General features: G+C 32.4%; 3 protein-coding genes across 3 annotated transcripts in view; all 3 read right to left on the bottom strand.

Moving 5' to 3' along the window:
- Positions 1-257: 257 nt before the first annotated feature.
- LOAG_07030 (5-hydroxytryptamine 2C receptor) lies at positions 258-1,602 on the bottom strand (the record flags this gene model as incomplete). Its single annotated transcript, XM_003142564.1, has 3 exons — positions 258-459; positions 1,145-1,259; positions 1,528-1,602. Coding segments are annotated over 3 exons (390 nt in total), but the record flags the coding sequence as incomplete, so codon positions are not given.
- Positions 1,603-5,509: 3,907 nt separating this feature from the next.
- On the bottom strand, positions 5,510-6,684 carry LOAG_07031 (hypothetical protein). Its single transcript, XM_020447321.1, has 4 exons — positions 6,434-6,684; positions 6,266-6,357; positions 5,900-6,058; positions 5,510-5,671 (listed from the first exon to the last, which is right to left on the bottom strand). The coding sequence occupies exons 1-4, from the start codon at positions 6,596-6,598 to the stop codon at positions 5,575-5,577; spliced, it is 513 nt and encodes a 170-aa protein (XP_020302435.1). The 5' UTR covers positions 6,599-6,684; the 3' UTR covers positions 5,510-5,574.
- Positions 6,685-8,146: 1,462 nt separating this feature from the next.
- LOAG_17117 (immunoglobulin I-set domain-containing protein) overlaps positions 8,147-15,964 on the bottom strand; it is a gene marked incomplete at its 3' end in the record, with an annotated part of 17,535 nt that continues 9,717 nt past the window's right edge. The window contains exons 8-22 of the mRNA XM_020449776.1: positions 13,854-14,070; positions 13,512-13,594; positions 13,144-13,334; positions 12,869-13,034; positions 12,419-12,546; positions 11,895-12,147; positions 11,281-11,396; positions 11,039-11,210; positions 10,745-10,927; positions 10,073-10,410; positions 9,576-9,849; positions 9,215-9,342; positions 8,933-9,092; positions 8,522-8,776; positions 8,147-8,223 (exon numbers count right to left, since the gene is read on the bottom strand). Of these exons, the coding sequence (XP_020306649.1) occupies positions 8,147-8,223; positions 8,522-8,776; positions 8,933-9,092; positions 9,215-9,342; positions 9,576-9,849; positions 10,073-10,410; positions 10,745-10,927; positions 11,039-11,210; positions 11,281-11,396; positions 11,895-12,147; positions 12,419-12,546; positions 12,869-13,034; positions 13,144-13,334; positions 13,512-13,594; positions 13,854-14,070 (2,741 nt within the window). The remainder of the gene's footprint in view (positions 8,224-8,521; positions 8,777-8,932; positions 9,093-9,214; positions 9,343-9,575; positions 9,850-10,072; positions 10,411-10,744; positions 10,928-11,038; positions 11,211-11,280; positions 11,397-11,894; positions 12,148-12,418; positions 12,547-12,868; positions 13,035-13,143; positions 13,335-13,511; positions 13,595-13,853; positions 14,071-15,964) is intronic.

A 15,964-nucleotide genomic window follows, 5' to 3' on the forward strand; every position in this document is an offset into this window, starting at 1 on the left:
TTGCGTCTGTTATCTATCCTTCGGTGCCAGCATAAATGATGTACGCATGAAATTGTCAACACACTATCCGAGATGTTTACAATCAAATCGTTTTATCAACATGGAATCTAATTATTGCTACTTTTGCTTTCATGCAATTCACAATTGCTCTCTTGGGTATATAGTTTAGGTTAAAAGTTCAATTTTATAAACAAAGAAAAAGAAATTATTGAATAACGTTTTATTAATTAAACATTAACATGTTAAAAATTAAATACCTCGTTCTGGAATAGTTTAACGGCTTAGAAATGGCTAAATAACGGTCAATTGATATGACACAAAGATTGAGTATGGAAGCTGTACAGAAAAGGACATCACTTGTTGACCATACTTTACATAATAACGTATCGAATGGCCAGGCATGATTTAACAATAAATCCAATAGTGATAATGGCATCACAAATAGACCAACTAAGAGATCTGAAAATTTTCAAACCTTTCATCAATTTCAAAAATTTTAGAATAAACTATTAAGGATGAACAATAGTTTATAGTTTTAATAGAAATTAGTGTCATTTAGTGATTTTATGAATATAAATTCTACAGAGTTAAATTCAAACATTCTATAAATTTATGCTCAAATTGTCTTTAATTTAAGATTTGGTTTTGATCATTTCGTAAGTATTTTCATTGCAATTGAAAATTTATCAAGCTGAGTGGAACATTTCTCAAAAATGTTTGCAATCCCTTTGGACCAGGAAGTGTTTCTATGGATATTTTGACGAAATCCTAATATATTGACAAAAAAAAAAAAGAAAAAAGAAAAAAAAGTAAAATAAGCATATTTTAGAAAATTCGTATCGTGGAAATGAACATGAAACATTATTGTATGTTGGTTAATTGAATTTAACCGAAATAGATTGACAAGATTTAAATTTAGAAGAGACATGGAATTTTATCAAAGAACTTCTGAGACAAATATAGCTACAATTAAAGTGATATTTCATTTTGATAAGAACATATTGAAAGTTAATCGGTGAATTCATCATTGATAATAATCTCGATAGTATGAAATATTTAAGGCGATTTGTAAATTATCCCTTATTTAAGTACAAATTTGCTTCCTAAATGATACATTGATGTTTCGTCACATGGATAAACTTACCAGCAGTGGCAAGTGATGTTAACAACTTATTTGTAAATGTTCTCATACGCTTATAAATGATCACGGATAGTATGACAAACGTATTTCCAACTATCACGAAAAATATCAATATGATCTGAAAAGAATTTAATCAATTTACAAATCGACTGATTTAATTAGACGAACATAAAAGATAATTTCCTTAAAATGCTGAGATACTTAATAATAACATATCAATCATTTTATTCAAAGAGTTATTCCATTTTTTCTTCTGTAAAACTTAATAAAATGAAAATTATTAAGATTCATCTAAATTGAAATTTCTCAAAAGAATGAAAAAAATCCTGAAATTATTATTAAAACTATAGTTCAGTTCAACCATTAACTAATCTAAATAATCATACCAAAACAATAGCGATGATGATTTGATGGACAGTCAAATATGACGATAATCTTTCTAATATTGTACAATTCGACATTATTGTTACGAAGATATTGCTGCTGTTACTGCTAGCATAACTGTAATACTGTTCAAAAACAGTAATACTTGTTGAATTTGGTAAAGTTTATATTGAAGCACAATATTGACATCGGTGGTGACAAGTTTGCCATTTTCCTTTAAAAATTAACTAATGTCCGTTTAATTTAATGATGGAAAGATTGTGCAACAGAAAAATAAAATGTTTCTTCTAGAAGCAGCGCTGATTCACTTGTGAATTTACTGGAAATTAAATTTCCTTTTTTTTGAAATAAATTTTTTTTGGAATTTGATATGATGAAATTAGTGAGTATTTTGAAGTGAATACTTCGAAAAGTTTATCAGAATTTTCAAATTATTCTATTTCTGAAAATGAATGATTAAGCAACAAATGATAAATTCAGTTCATTTACTCTTTCAGCTTGAAAATAACAAGAACAAAAAAAAGAAAAGAAAAAAGAAAGGAAAAACAACATCTATCTATTGGAATTTTTTGAAAGAGATAAGTATATATTAATGAAAAATTACAAGAAGATTACTTATTGAACACTTGAAGATATTAAACAGGAAACAACGGAAGAGAAAAAAACTGAAATTAGTAGAAATAAAACTTATCATCTCTCGAATACCAACAGTCATTTCTGATATAAGTAGTTCCTGATGATGATTTTCTTTTTTTATAGTAATAATTGATGATAATTCTTTAAAAATTAATTTAGCAACATTTTCTACTTAATCGATTGTGATAAAAGCAGCAGTAATTTGCTATTTTATTTAATGGAAATGCATGCTGAAATTTCATACATAATACTATGATATGTTTAACGCAATTTCAATGCTTACATCCAAATAGTAAATAATAGAACAGGTAACTGACTTAAACATTGATGTCAATGGAAAGAAAATTATCACAGCAAAAAAAATAACTAAAAAATTCCCGTCGAATAATATTGTTATAATAGAAACATTTTTCAATGAAAATTTAAAAAAAAAAAGGAATAAAAAAAATTAAGGAAAAAAACTCAAATAAGATGCGAATCCATGTGTAAATTAAATTAAACCTTCAAATTTTTAACAAAATACCATTTTACGATTTCTTACTTTATGCATACAACAAACTTTACTTACCGCTTATATTGGAAATTTGCAAAAACTAAAATATAAATTAATAAAAAAAAAAAATAATGAGAGGGAATTTCCACCGGAAGTTATTGAACCACGGATCTCATGAGAATTATGTTTGAGTGATAGAATTGCATCATTATTAATTACAAACAAGAAGGTAGGGGAAAAATGAGAAATCTTGAAAATAAATCAAACTTATCAAAGCTTCGAAGTAAATTTATCAAAATTTCCTTAAAGATATAGTTCAGGTGTAAACAAGAAAGTAATATGATAGGCATCTTTTTTTTCCATTAATTTTTGTTTATTTCTCTGAAATTCTTCATTTACTTTACTCAATTGTGCATAAGTGATATAAGTGATATGAAATGCTTCATAAGAATAAGAAATGAAATGAAAATGATAAAAAGAATATTGAAATATATTTAAGTTTGATGATAAATTTGCACTTGACATTTCAAAAAAGGAATAGCAAAATATTAAGCGAACACTAGTCTATTTTATTATTCGACTTCAATTTTCCAAATTCTACTCCACTAAGCATAAGTAATATAAATATGCTTTTATACCATTGCTAATACCTTAGTGATATGAGTTGACATGCTCTTACACTTTTAACAATAGTTATTGAAATTCAAGAGAAAAAACATTTAATGTTGCATGACTTTTTTTCCTAAAAGTAAATTCTACTTTTTGACTAACTTTCTAGTACAGAAGTAAAATTATAAGCAAATTAAAAAAGGAGTATAAACTTATTTCCCACATATGCATCATGATTTAGATTGTAATTTGAATGAAAATTTTGGCTATTTTTTTATTAAAAAAAAAATAAATGTGGAAATTTTTAATTATAATTTTGTTAAAAAATTGCAAACTAAACTAAATATATATGGAATAATTATTGAAAGGAAAGTAAGTGGACTTTATCACCGTAATCTCAGGAATGCTGAAAAACAACTTCATTTAACTGAAGAAGTTATCAGGCACTACTACTATCCTTGTGAGCCTAGTTACATTATAAAGTAGAAAAATTGATTTAAACTTAGCTGTGCAAATTCCAACACATCAATTTATTTTTAAATGAACACAGCTAATGATCTATTTCTATGTCTTTGCGAAACAAAAATTGCAAATGACACAGCTTCCTCGACTCATTTACTTTACCATGTCCTCGAATTATTTCCGTCGTTGCTTGTTTTTATTCGAAAATAAAAATTAAGATATTAGCTTCAATTGAAACTTCAACTGTCTCATTATGAATTTGGATAGCATAAAATTAGAAAATAAATATGGAAAAAAAGAAAAGACTTATGAAAACAATCCTTTTATCTCCTTTAAAAAGATTAACTTCGCTAAAGTTAGATTAAAAATAAATGTAATCGTTTTTCATAATTGAAAAATGAAAAGAAAACAAAAATTCTAAGCAGTAACTGCAACTAAATTCATCTCAATGAACTAAAAATAAATTTAAAAGTGGAGTACGATATCTCTTGCAGATAATTTCCGAATTACTACGTTTCAGCAGTATGAGGACGATGATTATTAAGGCACCAGCTGGCTGCATCAGCAAAGCCTCTTCCGCATTTCTGTGATTGAAGTACGTTAGGTTTATACGAGCTTTCCATCTCTCTCCTTCTCAATTTAGCTGGAAAAGTATGCTTGCCCACCCAAAAAGTGATCGATACATTTCAGATATAATTTCTGAAAGAGGAAGGGAAAAAAACCCATCACAGCGTGACATATTTCGAAGTATTTCATAACATAGATGACATTTTCCAATCAAAGAAGTTAGCACATTCCTTAACATATCGAAAACATCGCGACAGAATCGCAAAATGATCGTTGTGATTTGAGATATGGAGAAGTTAACAATTGTTATCTGATAGCTTAGACAAATTAGCTTCATTTTCTATATGTATCACATATGCATAACAAATCAGATAAATGTTTCATTTCAAACGAAAAAATTCTGCTTCCATGCAAAATAAATACTCAAAAAGCCTTCAATACGTTAATATAATGATCGCATACATTCTTCCACTTGATTTTCTTCTTTTAATTGAAAATATATCGCAGAAAAATCACTCGATAACACTGCAGCAGGAAATTAAACTTTAAACATTTGCAATTTTCGCCAAATGAGCTTGGAACAGGAACAGGAACAGGAACAGGAACGGGAAAGTAGAACTTTTGATTTTCTATTTGTGTCAAGAGAATGTATCTAGCACAAATAGACAAATAGAAGTAAATGTCTTATACTTAATTTATAAAATGTAATATTGTTAAAAAGAATTTGGCAAGATCTTAATACATATCCTTTTTTGTTTCAGAGTTTGAAAATTTTATTAAGTGATATGAAGCAATAAAACCATTATTTAATGAATAATAGATACTGACAGAAAAATAGTGAAATATATTAACACTCATCGAACTTTCTTGATCTTCATATTGAAACAATAAAAAAAAGTTCATACTAAAGTACAATGGAAATGAAACGGGGAAAAAACATCAGTCCATAAAATGATAATCCACGCATGGTTTACCGATAAAACGATCAAAAAACACCGCGGTACTAAATTCATTTACTTAGAACTTACAAAGTTTTTCTACGATTCGATATATTTACATTTTCACAACATGATAAATAAGTCATGGCTGAAGTTTTGCAATTCTCATTAAATGTAGCGTTCTGTTCATTCAAATTTGTTGCAATTTATAGTACATCATACTAACTGGTGAATCAAAAATAGGAAGTAAATATAATAGGGTATACAAGTTTTTAAAAAAGAAAAGATAATAAACTACAAATATATGAACTTCCGATAAAAGATACTTATGCTCAATTTTGGTGCTATAGAAATGATATTACAACAGTGGTAAACATAAAAGTAACAAGTACAATATAAATCGACCAGAAACTCCATAAATTCCATGTTGCAAGGCAAAACCTATAAAATCACATCTTCGATGAAAGCTGACGACAATAATTAGTAAGTTGGAAGGAAATAAATCAACAAACAAAAACAGAACAAGCGAAAAACCAAGAAGTATAACCTTCAAATATTGTTCGTTCTTTCACATAAAACTGCAAAGGTGAGTTTACCCATATCACTTTAAATACGAAAAATGAGGTATAAGTACGATAATTTTCAAAGTCCGAAATTCCGGAAACTTACATTATGCAAGAGGACAGGAACAGGATAATAGCCAGAAAAAATAATTTCGGGTAGATTATGGGCCATTTATCTGCCGAATTCCCATTATTTTTGGAGCAAAGATATAGACCAATCAAAAAGAAGCAGAGCTGACAAAGTATTGAACAAGATAAGAAAAACCTAGAAAAAAAAGTTTTTTTCCAAGAAGTTTAATTTGATGGATGCATGGAAACAAATTGAAACATGCATGGATAAATCAGGAAATTGGATTTAGACGTAAACGCGGACTTCATGTTGCGGAAAATTATTCCATGAATGAGGAAGAATATTTCTGACCAGACGTCGAGCAAATTTTAAGTAAGCCAGAAATCCGAAAAAGCAACTCACCAATCGACTCGTACATCAATTAATAATGGTAGTGGAAGCTTAAAGTACCACACAGTTAGAATAAAGGTACAACACCAAAGAACGCCATCTATCTGCAATTATGAAAACATGAACACCAAGCAATCCCATAATTCATTATCTTGCTGTACGAAAGGAAAATAAATTTACCTGTAAATTACGTCTTAGTTTTGTTTGGTAACCATTTAGATGAGTATTTAACGATGAAAATCCAGAATCGAACGATTCTGTTGTGTGATTCGTATCCAAACGTCGTCTATTGTAAAATGATCGGTACGTCTCAACATCCCTCAGTTGATAATTTTGGAATGCCATACACTAGTATCACATACTCGAGGAAAATTAACGAAATAACAGTGAATTTAATAAAATCAAAATCTTAAGCAGTCATTTAATACTTCCCGGGTTAGTACGACCAAAATCCACATGAATAAAATATCGTTTGGTTGAAATATGACTGAAAAGTGAATCTTTATCGCAAATTTAAAATTTCAAGAATAACAGAAGACCTAATTCATTGAAAACCAAAATTAAACAGTTTCCCATTTGAATGATATCTCCTGGTCCAAACTACTAATCACATGAACGAAGCGATCCATGGTGGCTGTATAATTTCAACCTCGATACATCCACCTTTCATACTTAATGATTCAGTGATGTATCGCTGCTACTTACCCCAAATACTGCACCGGCCTCTGTCAACTCTATTCCAATCAAAGCATACAAAACAAATTTTGTTTCAAAATGAAGACAAAGTATACCAACCTACCAAATAAAAAGTTATAGTAAAACACACCGCACCCTGAATATTAACATCACGCTATCTAGATATCTCATCCTAACATGCATTACTGTGCGATATTAACCTTCCTTCCCATCCAAATCATGACTTGAATCTAACTCAACGACCTCATTCCTGAATCTCTGATTTAGTTTGCATTCACATCAACCTTCAAATTAAAATCCCTTCAGATTTAAAAAGTTTTTCATCACATAATGTTACACAATGATAACTGATTGCTTGGTAGTAACTGCCGTTGCCTTTTTCGGAGAAAATCATAACAACTGCTTACTTTGAACCGGAGTATTATTTATAAACTGTCAGAAGATTTCATTCCGAAATTACATAACAGACATATTTGCAAACGTGGTACGAAAAAAAAAACGAAAAAAAACAACGGAATAATCATAATCAATTCGCCAATTAAAAGCAAAACTGAAACAGCAAGTGGACAACAATTAAAACAAGGAAAGAGGAATTTCGAAAGAATTTCTGAAGCATAGAAAGAATAAAACGGTTATAAGTGAGCACATTTGCTTCCATAGCAAATACTAGAGCAGTAGGAAATAACAAGTCCTAGGAGTTGGTAGCTTAATGAAACAAGAAAAAAGTTCACATACAGCTACAACAAGCAGTAAAATTTACTGCACTTTGTGTTTCAGATAAAAAAAAAATTCACCTACAATTTACACAACTCATATCACATATAATATTTCATATTATCCTTTCTTGGTCAACTGTAACAATCTCAAGGTCAGGATCATTTTTGCTCACTTCATTTTATACATCATCCTGAATAACAATAACCACTGCACCATATGTACATAATAAATATTGTAAAAAAATGAACCTAAATCTTAAATTAGGATATCATCGCATCGGAAATGAGATCGGAAAAAGAAGACAAAGTTCATCAGTGTTCTCGAAATCATAATTCATGGGAATCATTTCATACTTGTGACTCACGTTACAGATCTTTCAGTGTGAGTAACCGTATTGTTCACATAATCATATATTTTTACGCCGTTTTAGCAAATGAAGAGAACACTGAGAAATAACCCGAGGCAATTATGTTTAAGTCGCTAGACCAGATCTTTTTTACAGTTTCGAGGCATCGATTTCAAACGACTCGAAGAACGCACTGCCGATATTCCATCATCTGAAACAATTGAGAACAGTGGCAAAATCAGAGGAAGACAATATAATGAGTTATCTCGTTAAGCAAACAGCGGATATCAGCAACTGAAATTTTTTCCTCCAAGACATTTCGGATAAATAATTATACCCGATATTTTGATGGCTAATAAAAGCACCGAACGTGGACATCCATTCTGCATTGAAGAGCTATCTGTACTTTTAAATGGATTAAAAAAGAAAAAACATTTTATTTTCCTTTATCAGAAAAAAAAATACCACAACATTTAATGTTTATTAAAGAAGCAAGGGAAGAAAATTACATGAACTTTGAGTAAGCGCCGAAGCACTAACACCCATGCACGGTTGTGAGGGTCGATGGGCAGCATATTCTGGACTTTGGGAACGATCAGCACGACTCGAAGATCTTCGAACACGATCATCTTCCGAATTTTCTTCGTCCGCTTCTGAAGACGAGCAAAATGCTGATCGATTATTATCGTTCATCAATGAAGACCTTTGACTATCATCATCTTCTTGACCTCCGCCACAACTACCCACTGCTCCATTTCGATGATCTCAAATTCATTTTGTTTCATTTCTTTTACTCTGGAAAGCGCATTTTTCCAAATTCCATCACAAATGAATCAAAGAAAGTGATTACGCAAGCTATCTAAAGAAAAAAAAACTGCAAAATGCAACAAGATGAAACGAAAGTAGGGGATAAATATTACTTATCCTATTCCGACTATTTGGCCTAGTATTTGTTAAACTAGGCTTTTCGTGTACGTGCCTTGCATCATTCTCGAATAACAGTGCATCGGAGACAGCATCGTAGTGTTCGCTGACATCCATAAGATGACTATCAGGTGAATCCATTACTTCTTTTGAGTGCTTCAATAAAAAAAATACACAAAGCTGGTAATGAGATCTATGAAAATAATGAAAGCGTAACAAATACGTCAAGAAAACACAACTTTTATGTTCATTGCAGGGATACTTGGAAACAAACATACTGTGTCGCTCTGAATATCGGATGGTGGAGCATTTGGCGGGGGTGGAGGTATCATATCGAGCAATGTCTGCTTGGGTGGACTTCTCTTTCCATTCAGAGTACCTCCTTTATTTCGTCCATTCGAACTTCCTGCAATCATCCTATCATCAGCTTCTAAACATTTATTCATTCTCTCGCAATACAACCTGAACATCCCATCATGGTACAGAACCAGAGAGTGAAGAATGAGACCAGCATTTATACTAGAAGCCCCATATATGCCTACAAAGGTAGGACGATATCTAAAGGGTTCATAAGCTGAACAGTGTATTTCATAAGCAATGCATGTTTCATAAGAAAGTAATCATGAGAAAACGATGTACCTCCAGTACCATCAGAGGACTGTACATAAGAAACGTCGGTATGAGGAGGACTCCCTGAATGATGATGGCCAATAGAGCGCATTTTGCTATCAACAAAGGGAGAACGTCGTTCGCCTAATGTATTATGATGTTTTCCAGCCTCCTTGAAGCGTAGTGGAGGAGCAGAAGGAACCGGGTTGGAAGGAAGCATTGGAGCTCGAAGCATATGATCTTTTAACCATCTCTGCCTGTTGCTCATCACCAAAGTCGTCGTTGCATACGGGGACGGATCATCCTAGAACAAATAATCGAAGTTTTTACATAAGAGATGGAATAAGAATCAACTAATAATCCAATTCATTTCACTACAGTGCTCCAAGTCAGACTTCCTCAGCTGATATAAAAAAGAAACAAGCGAAGTAATACAAAAGTTCACTTTTTTTTCCGTTCAAAAAAATCTGTGGAGAAGTTGTAAATTGTGAAGAAAAAAAACATAAAGAAATTGAGAGACAATTAACCAAAACTTGATGACCACCATAGAATGTTGATAAACTGGATATACCACCGGCAGTAAGTGCAGCATAATGATAATGGTTGGGTGACTGGGCTCGATCTACAGTTCCCAACATATGTGCCGATGTATCACGGTGTAATATTTGGCCATCCATATAAAAATCAGCTTGATGCGGCGTTTGCGTGTAAATGGGCGGCCCGTTACAATGTGCACCATTTATGGAACTATTTAAAAGGGAACGCTGGGCAGAATTAAAATTCGGATGATCCATCCATAAGGCATCTCGAGCTGTCAGATGAACACTACCATCATTGATTTTAATAAACGGCATACCTAATCGAACTGAAAATCGAAAGTGCATCTACCAAATGAACTCTGTTCGAAAAAATTTCTATTAGCATTTCCTAATTAATGTTCTTTGTTTTTTGTAAATTAAACTAAAGCTATCATCAGTACCCTAGATTCTTCGCTTCACTACAAAATGCTTATCACAACAAAAATTAAAAGCTGGGAAAAAGACCAAAACTGAATTACAAGAGTCACAGTAGGTGGGAATTATCTGATTAATTATGTGAGAAATGGGTAACAGAAAATTATATTAAAATAACTACCAGAAATTATATACATTCCATATAATAATAAAAGACATATGGAAAAAAATTCAGGAGAGACAAACCAGCAGCTTTACCCTTCGATTTTCGCCATCTCCACCATATGAAAGTGATGAGGGCGATGAATGTAATCCATATCAATACGCCGGCTGTAGCAATAAACCAAGGCCTTTTGATAATATGTAGCAAACGATCACCAGATGAAATTCCACTCATTAACCGGATATGTTCTCGCAGTGTTGCTTCATCTAATAACAATTACATTTATTTATTTCTTTACTGCATACGAAGTAAAATCTCAACAACATATCTTAATTCATGATAAAAATTTTTGCCCTTTTCAGGATCGAATTGCTTACTCATTGTAACAGCTTCAAGTCCATGGTAAACCCCAACACCAGCGTTACTTCGTGCTGCAACTTTGACTCCATAGGTCATCTCAGGTATAAGATGAAACAACGTAACGCTTGCTGCACGTTCATTTGTTGTAATGTTTCGATTATATTTAGCACCACTACCCAGTACGATAATCTGGAAGCAAAAAATTGAGTTTTGTCAATTGAAATAAAAAATGACGAAAAATCAGAAATTCGAAACTAACCTGGAAACCTTTTAGAATCCCGTTTATTCCATCCGCAGGCGGTGGACGCCACGAAATTCTCAACGTCGTCAAATTCATCATTCGAACACGTACATCTGTTGGAGGTGAAGTAGGTGCTGCAATTATTGCGAATATGATACCACTGAATAAAGTCTCTGATTATTGAATAACTGATAATCTCCTTCGACAAAGAAATGTAAAAACTTCGCTTCCAATTGCATCTCAATTAATAATTAGAGGAAGATAATGCTATTTTTAAGTACAAAAACTCTACGTTTCAAACTCATCTTGGTAAACAAGTGCAAACGGTGCTTATTTCGAAGTTATGTAAATTTTTTTTCTGAAATTATTGTACTATTTTGAAACCGTACTTAATCCAACTAACGAATAAATGTAATTATTAGCAATGATTGCTTCTCTTCCCAAACAACTTTTATGTATTAATTCGAAAAAATTATATTTCATGTGATATACTATTACATAATAGTCAACCTCATTCCTTATCACTAATAATATTCTGAACTAAAATGTGTCACTTAAAAATTGATAAGTAAACACTATTGCAATTCTCAAATTCTTTATAATGAGCAACAGGACAATGGAAGAAAACTTACGAGCTTCGCTAGTAGCTCCATTCAACGAGTTACTCGGCATACCTTGAACGGTTTTGTGATATGGAATCACAAAAAATTCATAATTTTTAAAAGGACGTAAACCATTCACAATGTATGTATCAGTGTTTGGTTGAGAAATGTTCACCCAGTGGCTATCGGTGCCACTAGCTCCAGCCTGTTTTTGACCTGACGTTGTTGGTACCGCTCTCCACTTGATATAATAACCTTCGACTAATGGTTCATTTCTCCGACGCTGCAATTTGATACTACGTGAAAAATACATTCCCCTTTCATCTCCTTTTACTAAAAAAAAATTGACAATAACACGGGAACAATGAAACAGTGATAATGGAAGTATAATAACAAGATTCTCTGGATATAGTCACTGAACCAGTTCTTCTTGTGATGATAATACAACTGCATTCGCATACTTCTCAAATGGGAATGAATTGTATTTTAATTTACGCACTGGTTGGGTTATTAATAGTTCACAACCACACCAACGAGATATAGTTGAATTTTACCTTCCAACTCAATTTCACGGCCGTAGCATTAACAGTAATTGCCTCATCCAATTTGATTAATTGTTCCGATGCAATCCGTTCTCGAGCAGTGTCTAAATCCAAATCTGCATTTGTCATTTCACGTTCACCTAAAAGTTTTATCATGCCTGATCACATTTCAGTGAGTCATAATGCACAAGTCTTTTTGTGAAGGACTCTTCACAAGAATTAAGACGAAGTCTCTCTCAACACCTCGCCTTTTTGCCACTTATCTACTTCGTTTAAATTTCTTATATTTACTGTGTCTACTTTTTCGAAAAACTGTGAGTCTTTGATTTGCTCAAGCTCTCTAGAATCAAACTATCTCTGTGCAGTAGGTCAGATCATAAAATTTACGAGGAAGATCACATTCTCTGCAATTCAGTCGTCACTGAGGAAAAAAAAACTGCCATGCCTTTTCTCGAAACTTACTCTGCTCTTTCTGCGGCTTAGTTTGAATAGCATCGCTCATTGGTGATGGTGGACCAATACCTTCAGAATTTTCTGCACGGACGATGAAAATGTAGGAATGTGAAGACTTCAAGTTCCTTAGATGATACCTTGGACCAGAAATATAGTCAGGGACATTAAACCAGGTCTAAAAATATTTTCAAATTTAATCACCTGTAAAAATGAAACTAAACTACCACAACCGATAGTAAAATCATTAAAATTAGTCTTTTACTTTCAAAAACCGAAGAACACACCTGGCCCATTTCTGGGCTGAAATACTGCAGAAGATAGCCATTAACCAAAGTAACGCCACTCCTTTCTGGAGCAGTCCATTTCAGATCAACACCATCTTCAGTAACATTTTGCAGCGATGGTTTGCCCGGTGCAGATGGAAAAGCAGATAAGTTTGGCATACGAGTAAATGTAACCGATGGATTGGTGTGTTCTGCAGATAATAAGCAACAATAGCCTGATAAAATCACAGGAAAAGGGTGGTACCTAATAAAGTGAATCAAGAGATAAAAAATAATTTCAGGTGCTGTTTTTCTTCGAAATTTAAGATTTCACTGAACTTCCCCTGCAAGTAAAACTTTAATAAAAAAAACCTTGAAAAGATCACAACCTTCAACGACTAGAGATGCCGTCCATGTGGATTCACCATCCTGATTACGTGCTCGACATGTATAAACACCAGTATCACTTTTTCTGCAAACTTATGTAGCTCATACTTTGTTCCTAACTCGAAAAATTTGAAAACGTATCTATAAAAGTGCTTTCACTATGAAATAAAATACAGGACTATGCATGCATAGGACCTACAGAACTATGCAAGTCGTGTTTTAAGTTGATTACTGTTAACAACTGCACTCTTGTAGTCTAATCCCAATAAATGAAAGAGAAAAAATCTTTATAAATCAAAGATATCATTGCAACGCAGCAAGAGTTAGATCAAGAAATTTCTTACTTCAACTCTTCGATCTGCAATGATCCAGAAGAAAGTTGCTTGAAACGTGTTTCAAAGTATGCATCTTCTAGGTCAATTTGTTCGCCATTTTTTAACCAACTAATTTGAGGTATATTGCGACCGCTTGCCGCACAAGGTAATATTGCTGAAGCACCAACCATTAATGTTTGATTAGAATGCCCATGCTCGATAATCGGTGGCGGATGCGAAGGCAGTGCTGAAAGAGAAATATACCTAAACGCAGAGTATTAAAGTACAGAATATTAAAAAGATTAAACTCTAAACAACTGCCAGACTTCTCTCAAACTTGCTCCTCTTACAAAAAAATCCTTCTTTTTTTTTCAAGAAAAAAATGCACTTAAATTATCCGAAACATTTCATCTCTCTGAATCAAATAATAAAATTGTAACAAAGCAATGGAACAAGCATGATATAGGGTGCTTCGGAAAGCATATAAGCAAACGTTTTTTAAATACAGTTCCAGTTGCAAAAAAGAAATTCATGAACAGTTCTACGATCCTTATCGTTAAGCCTAATTTTTATGCCGCTACCAAAAATTTCTGATTTGATATAATTTAAGAACATTCAGTCGTACTCTGAATATTTAGTGTACTGCACAGTCATCACAGCAGTGAATAGAAAAAAGCATAAATATTAACGAGGTCGAGAAGAACGACCTCGTAAATCACTGTTTCAAGTCTATTTTTCTGGCTGCGAGTTTGCAGATTTTGATTTACAACCCAACAATGTATGCCAGTTACAGTAAAAGAAAGTACCAAAAGTTCCATGCAATTAATTTTCAACATTCACTTTTCTGCATTACCAAAATCAAAACCTATAATTCCAATGTACCATTGAAAGAATCCAGCTTAATATCGAAAGTGAGATATACACTTTTTAAAAAAAAAATTTTTTTGTCCTGCCAATAAATAGTCCTTATTCATAACTCTTACACATTTCTTCCTTTAGATCTATAAAAGTTGAAGACACAGGAAATGAAATATATTTGAATAAAGAAAAAAATTACTTCCATTGATGCAATACGGCGATCCGTAAAGGCACGATAAAGAAAGTGTTGTCGTTAAACTTAATACCGTTCCAAATACCATAACGCTGTCAAGGGATCATTCAAATGAAAGAAGTGGAAAAGGGTTAGCTAACGGAATCAACGGCTTCTGCAGTGGCAACAGATGAACATTTGTAGCAGTGATGCTGGTGGTACCGAGATCATATGTGTGTCGGCGCTCTTTACACGATTAGCATCACGTCAGCTTCACAATCATAATCAGTACCTAAGAATTTTAAATACTTTTCGGAAGAATATTACCGAACCACGGATGATGATCAACGCGTTATAAAATAAACACTGGTGAGATGCGCTCATGCTCTTTAACACACAAGCATTGTCCAAAATAATGAAAAGTTAAATACTGGAAGACAAAACCTGGATGATGCAGCGAATTAATATTGCCTCCACCACCGCTATTAAGAGTAGAAATGATCCCAAAGTGAACGATAACATAGATACTGTATTAAATTCAATGAGAAGCCTCTTGAGGGTTCAACATTTGTGTCAACCAGAGTTGAGAGGATGAATGAAATTTAAAAGATTAGCCGTTTAAAAGATGCATACAAAATCATATTTGTAATCTAAATAATGATTTTCTGAATTCTTACAACAACAGCTCGATTAAACTTCATGTATGGACTAATGTATATTCATAAATATTTCATATACTGCCAAATTTATCATAATCAAATCAATAAAAGATAGATGAAAATCCGTTGAAATGTCATTTCTTGAAATTATTAATGATAGATTAATATTTGAGAGACATTGATTGAGAATCGCATTAAACATATACTATAGCAATGGATGAGCATCGATGAAACTAGTGTCAGTCGTTATACCTCTTACCATACTTATCTCCTGTTCATTCTGGCTATTACATATCTGTTAGCGAAACGAAACAAATGGTCAAAACTAATAGAAAGAGAAATGGATGTGTTGGAACTAATTGATTGTATATGTTTACTATGTGTAATATGTACATTTTTTCATTGAAATATAACAGTAAAATGAACATTACAGTTCAATAAAATATGAACAT

The sequence above is a fragment of the Loa loa genome (genome assembly GCF_000183805.2).
Source record: "Loa loa unplaced genomic scaffold supercont3.41, whole genome shotgun sequence".
Taxonomy (NCBI): Eukaryota; Metazoa; Nematoda; class Chromadorea; order Rhabditida; family Onchocercidae; genus Loa; species Loa loa.

Bases quoted from the DNA above. Each gene is read 5' to 3' on its own strand.
- LOAG_07031 (XM_020447321.1), bottom strand. From the start codon at position 6,598: ATGGCATTCCAAAATTATCAACTGAGGGATGTTGAGACGTACCGATCA. The intron at 6,358-6,433 runs GTAAATTTATTT...TCATAATTGCAG, and splicing joins AACTAAGACGTAATTTACAG to ATAGATGGCGTTCTTTGGTG. The intron at 5,672-5,899 runs GTAAGTTTCCGG...GTGATTTTATAG, and splicing joins TTCCTGTCCTCTTGCATAAT to GTTTTGCCTTGCAACATGGA.